This window comes from Quercus robur, chromosome 2, assembly GCF_932294415.1.
Source record: "Quercus robur chromosome 2, dhQueRobu3.1, whole genome shotgun sequence".
NCBI classification, from domain to species: domain Eukaryota; kingdom Viridiplantae; phylum Streptophyta; class Magnoliopsida; order Fagales; family Fagaceae; genus Quercus; species Quercus robur.
Window position 1 is genome coordinate 58,099,412 of NC_065535.1, and position 6,600 is coordinate 58,106,011.

Consider the following 6,600-nt stretch of genomic DNA (forward strand, 5'->3'; position numbering starts at 1 on the left):
CAGGCTACACTAGGCTATACCCAACACGTGAATTCAATCAGAATATCAAATAGGAAGTAAACCAAATATTTTCTTGAAATCAATGTGATAAACAATAGCACAAGAAGTTAGTAACATCTTACAACAAACGCAAATCAAAGTCAACGCCCTACACTTGGCTTGCTACTTCAGGAATAATCGTACAGTGATATGCTCTTGTCATCTGATACACTAGCAAGCCGACCAGACCGCACACCAGTCCCTCCTGGTGGTCGAAATGCCACTCCCCAGACCTGGTCTGTATGATTGCTCATTGTCTGCACAGCTGCCCTCATGTTAAGATCCCAGAGCCTCACAGTTCTATCACTTGAACCTGTTGCAAGAGCTTGCCCGTCTGGGCTTACATCCAAGCTCAATACCCAACTAGCATGACCTGACATGGCTCCAACCAGGGATTTCTTTTCAGAATCATACATGTGCACATGTGCATCATCTGAGGCGGAAAAGAGTAGGCGTGGTTCAATAGGGGAGTACACAAGAGACCTCACAGGCATGAAGTGGCCTTCCAAGTGGTGTAAAAATTTGGCACGAGCTACATCAAAAACAGAGATGGTGCCATCCATTGAGCCACAAGCAAGTCGTCTCCCATCAGGACTCCAGGCAACAGACAGGACAAACTTCTTGCTGCCGCTTTTATCAGAGGGCTTGGGACCTTCTGGACGAGGAATAGGTAGAGTGGCAACCTGACCCCATGTGGCAGTGTCCCAAAGGGTGATTGATGCACTACCCCCACCAGCGACTGCCAGAGTAGAACCCTGAAATGGAGCCACAGTCAGAATAAGTTTGAGCCAATGTTCAAATAGATGGGGATGGATTTCTAGTTTACATAGGTTCTAAGGTGTTATTTGAAAGGAAAAGAGGCACACTTGTTTCATCCTGTAATACACGGATGCATATCTAAAGCACAATTTGCATATGCTATCTGCACAAAAAGCATCAACATTTGTAGACAAGAAAGAATGGCATCAACCAGTGTGTAACCCTTATGTGCTAAAACTGCGTGGTGCAAGTAAACAAGTGCCAGTGGCTAGTCTAGACAAGTCTCTTGTGTCTAGATGACACAACCATCAATGCTCATTATTCTTGTACCATTGTTAAGTATTTGTGTATCCTTTGATAAAAGGTTCTTTTTAAAGGAGGGGGTTGGGGGAGGGGTGGGGAAATAAGTATTTATGTTATCCTTCGATAAAAATTTCTTTTTGAAGGGGGGGAAAACAGAAAGAATTATTTTGGCATGTGTTATCTTAAGAACATACACTCAAGAACACAAAAAGACAAACTAGAATACAAACATAAACATACTAAAAATTTGTTGCTTTTCTATATAAAGGACAACTTACAGACACATTCCACTGTCCACAAGTGGGTACACCTTAATCACACAACAAGCACCACTAAAAAGCACTAAAGAGAATTGAAACTCTTGCAGTCACACTAAACTTCTAAAATTGCCAATTATGGAGCCCAACGCTTCCAAAATATAATGTTTAGGCTGCTCATTTCATTTCTTTAGGCAAATTTAAAAATTTTCATTAGTTAAAGAATGGTATTTTAAGAAGCTGGCACAGGAGATGGTACCTCAACATGTTGAAGCAGTCAAGGAGAACTCTAAAAGGAAAATCCGCGGCTCTCAACAAGCAGATTTAAAAAGGTGCACAAGCAAATGTATTCCTCACAGGTTTTAGCAAACACAAGACGTAAGTGAAAAGCCATTGCACCTAATAAGCACGAACGACATCAAACTACACGACACCAATCAACCATTCAAGCCTCTCTCATGAACTACTTGAGGTTAGCAACAAAAGCTATACTCCCCCATATCAGACAAACTGATTGAAATTTAGTTCATGAACTCCAATGAGCACGACATCATAACTGAAACCCATTAGCAAAACATCATTGTAACAAGTAGAAGAGTTTCATGTACTTAGCTAATTGATGCGAGGATTTTGAAAACATGGTATGCAATGAGTACATCAAAATACATGAATTCTTTCCTATGAACCAAGCTTGAGCTCAATTATATCGCCTTTGAGCATAACAACCGCAACATCAAGAGTCACAACCTTTTTAACAGCATAACAAGTTGTGATTCTAAATTTTTCGTTTTCCTAATTACCAAAAACTAAAATTAAGAACTTGCTACTTTTAACCGTTCCTCTAATTTTCTCAGCAACCAAACAAACATTAAAAAAAAAAAGTAAAAAAGTAAAAAAGAATGAAAGGTTAAAATGGTAAAATAACCTCAGGATTGAAGCGCAATTGCCAGACTTCAGAGGGAGGAGATTCGAGAGTGGCGATGGTGGCGTTGGTGTCGACATCGAAGACACGCACGAAGCTGTCGAGTGAGGCCGACGCGCCGATGAGTCCCGAGGGGTGAGCTGCCACGCTGGCCACTCCCAGGCTGTGCCCGGTGTTGGTTCGCTCCAGGACCAGCTCGTCGGAGCCCCATAGCTTAACGGTCTCGTCCAGTGACCCGGTCATCAACAAAGCGGGTCGGGTCTCGGTGGCTGGGACCCACGTGGCCGCCCATACCGACTCGTCGTGGGAGTTCTCGACGGATTTCAGTCCAGCGAGCTTCATTGCAGTAAAAATTCAGAGAGAAGAGCAACCCTAGTCAGAGAGTCACTGTTATTTTTGAAGTGCGTTTGGAGTTTTGGAATCGGGATCCAAATGGGTTTTCTTAAACTTCTCTATAATGGGGATAACCCGATGTGGACTCTGAAGGACTCTTATAGAGCCCAAGCCCAATGGGCCTGGAAAAAATCCTTTGGTTATTACCTGGCCCGAAAGGTGCTGGGATTGACACCATATTTATATTCCAACTTCCAAGACATACGAAAACAAGTACGGTACGAGGAATGCTTGTTTCTCTGGTGCGCTAGGGTTAGGGTTTTATCTCTTACTTAGCCGCCTGTAGAATTAAGTCCCTAACCTAGTTTAGGCATCTGTTCCCTTTTACCTTCTGTGGGTTGATAAGACGGTCCGTTCAGTGGGTGTAGTTTTCTGTTAGAGTACTCGGTGGTGCAGTACCTGTTTCGTTTTCAGTTTCTTTGTTTTCAAGGGCTGTAATTCTCATGGCTTCTTTAGACGAGATGTGGGCACGTTTCTCGCTTACGGAAGAAGAAGAGGGGGGGTGCTAAGGTCCCTAAGGAAGAGGAAGAGAGTGTATATCGTTTAGCTGGTTGGTTTTATACGAAGAGGGTTCTTAATGTGGATGCAGTTGCTCACACGTTTAAGCCCTTATGGAGAACAGCCGGTGAACTTAAGATTAGAGATATTGGAGAGCATATATTGTTGTTTGAATTTGAGAATGTACTGGATCTTGAACGAGTGTTGGAGTTTGAACCATGGTCATATGATAAACATCTTGTGGCATTTGAACGTGTTTTCGACATCGAGTCGGTGCCATTCCTGGATTTCTCTCGCGCTACCTTTTGGGTTCAGATACACAATATTCCGGAGAGGAGTTTAAAGGTTGAAGTAGGGGAGTTGATAGGTAAGACCATTGGTAGGGTTATCCAAGTTGCCGACCCGGAAGACGACGGCACTAGTAGTGAGTTTTTGAGGGTTAGAATAAACATTGACATATCCAAACCCTTGCTCTGTTGCTCTAAATTATGTTCGGAAGGGAAACAGGTAGGCTGGGTTGGGTTGAAGTATGAACGGTTACCCAATTTCTACTACTGGTGTGGCCATGTGGCTCATGGAGAGAGGGACTATGAAGTTTGGCTGCGAGGTAAAGGGTCCTTGAGGAAGGAAGAACAACAATATGGTGAGTGGCTTCGAGCGGAGTCGTTGAGAGGCACTCGCAAAACTGTGGTGGTGGTTTCGGGTACTTCACGCAGCCAATCGCCATGGTGGAGGAAGAGGGATAGCAATAAAGGTCCATCAAAAGAGAATGCTGACAACTTTAAGGAGACTCAGTCATCTGCTCACTCGGCGGCAAATATGGCTATGGACTATGTTGAGATTTCCAAGCCAACGTGTGGAAATGGGAGTAACGTGAATAATGTAAGGGGCTTTGGGGTACAAAGCCATGAGGTGAATCACGGCTTGCATGCAAATAAGCCAACCAACAGATTAGAAGAGATAGCGGTGGGGTTAAATTTAAATGATAAGTTGGATGGTTTTGTGGGTGAGACAAATGGGGAAGGTTTGAAGAGGTCCGTGGGTCTTGGTGCTAAGGTAAGGAAGGGTGACATGAGGCCCATGCAAGATTGCACTAACCAAATCACTAACTCTGATTCAGTGGGGTCCACAAGAAAATGGAAAAAACTTACTAGGGAGGTGGGTCAGTGTGGGGTGTCTCCTTCACCAATGAATGTGAATAAGAGGCCTGTGCTGGATGATTTTGATAGGAGTGCTGGTAAAAAACAGTGTTTGAGTGGCAGCAGCTATTTGAATAAAGAAAATGGTGAGGTGGCAGTTGGGTCCCAACGCCACCGGGCATTATGAGTTGCTTGAGCTGGAACTGTCGTGGGCTTGGGAACCCACAAACAGAAGATGAACTGGTTGCGATGATGCACAACAAAGATCCCAAGTTGGTGTTTTTGATGGAAACAAAGGTGGAAAAAGTAGTTTTAGAACGTATTGGCCGTAAGATTCAGTTTAGTAATTTGTTTGTAGTCCCCCGTCACAATATTGGGGGAGGGTTGGCTTTGTATTGGCCAGCAGATATGAATGTGGATATTCAAACTTTCTCAGCCAGACATATTGATGCTACCATTGACCTTGGAGCGAATGATGCTTAGCAGTTCACAGGTTTTTACGGAGACCCTGAAACTGCCAACTGGGAAAGCTCCTGGTCATTACTGAGACTTCTTAGCCAGTGGTTCAATTTGCCTTGGGTTTGTATGGGGGATTTCAATGAGATTTTGTTTGCTGAATAGAAACAGGGTTGGCTCATTAGACCGTAGAGACAAAAGCAGGGGTTTAGGGATGCTCTGGACTATTGTAAATTAAGGGATTTAGGCTTCAATGGGTTCCCATTTACTTGGTGCAATAGAAGGCCGGGTGGTCAAAATGTATGGATTCAGTTGGATAAAGGGGTGGCTTCAGTTGAGTGGATTTTGAGGTTCCCTTCAGCTCGAATACATCACTTGGATGCTTTTCACTCTGATCACAAACCCTTGTTGCTTTGTTCAGACTCTGAATTTAAAAGGTTCTACAGAAAAGGTAAGCCTTTCCGCTTTGAAGCTATGTGGTTGAAGGATAATTCTTGTGAGGGTGTAATTTGGGATTCCTGGGATTCTAGACAGCCATCTGATTTGGTTTGGGGGTTTAATAGAAAAATAATGGCTTGCCAAGAAAACCTCAAAGTTTGGAATCGAACTACATTTAGTCATGTCTGGTCTGCTCTGAAGAGAAAGATGGCTGACTTGAAGGAAGCTAAAGAAGGGGACTGTTACAGAACTAATCCAGGCCGTATTCAGATGCTTAGAAAGGAAATTGGTAGCCTCCAGTCTAGGGAAGAATGTATGTGGAAGCAAAGGGCTAGAAAAACTTGGCTTAAAGAAGGTGATCGTAATACTGCTTACTTTCCTTGTAGAGCTAATCAACAGAATAAGAGGAATTTGATTCTAGGATTAGAAGATGACAATGGGGTGTGGGTAGAGGATGAAGCCGATTTGGGTGGTGTGGTAGAGGGGTACTTTAAGAATATCTTTTCCACCTCAAACCCGTCTGGATTGGATAGAATTTTAAATGGAATCCCGTACCCTGTGAATGTTGATGTGGATCCGTGTGTGGGGGGTGAGTTTCAAGCTTTTGAAGTGAAGTAAGCTCTCGACCAAATGGCTCCAAATACTGCCCCTGGCCTTGATGGTATGTCGTCCATTTTCTACAAATCTTTTTGGCACATTGTTGGTGAGGATGTAATTGCAATTGTTCTCCAAGCCTTGAATTCAGGTATTGTCCCAGAATCCCTTAATTCCACATTTATCTCTCTGATTCCCAAAGTTAAAAGCCTTAAGAAAGTTTCAGAATTTCGACCGATAAGTCTATGCAATGTTGTTTATAAATTAATTGCAAAAGTGGTGGCTAACCGGTAGAAAAAGTTGCTAGCTAAAATGATTCCAGATTCCCAAAGTGCATTCTTATCAGGGCGGTTGATCACTGACAATATTTTAGTGGCTTTCGAGACCCTTCACTTTTTGAAAAGGAAGACTCAAGGGAATTTGGGGTATATGGCACTTAAACTGGATATGAGTAAAGCGTATGACAGGGTGGAATAGGTTTTTTTGGAAAGGATAATGCGTCACCTGGGTATTGAGGATAGGTTGATCAAAATTATTATGGCTTGTGTGCAATCTATTTCTTATGCAGTTCTTCTCAATGAGCAGCCGGTGGGCAATATAAAACCCACAAGGGGGCTTTGCCAAGGGGATCCCCTGTTTCCATACTTGTTCTTGTTGTGTGCTATGGGGCTACAGAGCTTGATTCATCAGGCTGAAGTGGATGGGCATATTCGAGGTGTGGTTATCTGTAGAAATGGTCCTAAAGTTTCCCACTTATTCTTTGCAGATGATAGTGTGCTGTTTTGTAGAGCTACAAAGGCTG

The 6,600-nt window shown here is 43.2% G+C and overlaps 2 protein-coding genes across 2 annotated transcripts; one reads left to right on the forward strand and one right to left on the reverse strand.

The window, feature by feature from the left end:
* Nucleotides 1-50: 50 nt before the first annotated feature.
* On the reverse strand, nucleotides 51-2,725 carry LOC126714178 (WD repeat-containing protein VIP3). Its single transcript, XM_050414205.1, has 2 exons — nucleotides 2,284-2,725; nucleotides 51-794 (listed from the first exon to the last, which is right to left on the reverse strand). The coding sequence occupies exons 1-2, from the start codon at nucleotides 2,620-2,622 to the stop codon at nucleotides 168-170; spliced, it is 966 nt and encodes a 321-aa protein (XP_050270162.1). The 5' UTR covers nucleotides 2,623-2,725; the 3' UTR covers nucleotides 51-167.
* Nucleotides 2,726-4,493: 1,768 nt separating this feature from the next.
* On the forward strand, nucleotides 4,494-5,822 carry LOC126701152 (uncharacterized). The gene is made up of 2 exons (XM_050399278.1): nucleotides 4,494-4,638; nucleotides 5,188-5,822. The coding sequence occupies exons 1-2, from the start codon at nucleotides 4,494-4,496 to the stop codon at nucleotides 5,820-5,822; spliced, it is 780 nt and encodes a 259-aa protein (XP_050255235.1).
* Nucleotides 5,823-6,600: the final 778 nt, after the last annotated feature.

Coding starts and splice junctions, on each gene's coding strand:
- LOC126714178 (XM_050414205.1), bottom strand. CDS start 2,622: ATGAAGCTCGCTGGACTGAAATCCGTCGAGAACTCCCACGACGAGTCG. Junction 795..2,283: donor AATTGCGCTTCAATCCTGAG/GTTATTTTACCA, acceptor GCTCCATTTCAG/GGTTCTACTCTGGCAGTCGC.
- LOC126701152 (XM_050399278.1), top strand. CDS start 4,494: ATGAGTTGCTTGAGCTGGAACTGTCGTGGGCTTGGGAACCCACAAACA. Junction 4,639..5,187: donor AGTTTTAGAACGTATTGGCC/GTAAGATTCAGT, acceptor TGCTTTGTTCAG/ACTCTGAATTTAAAAGGTTC.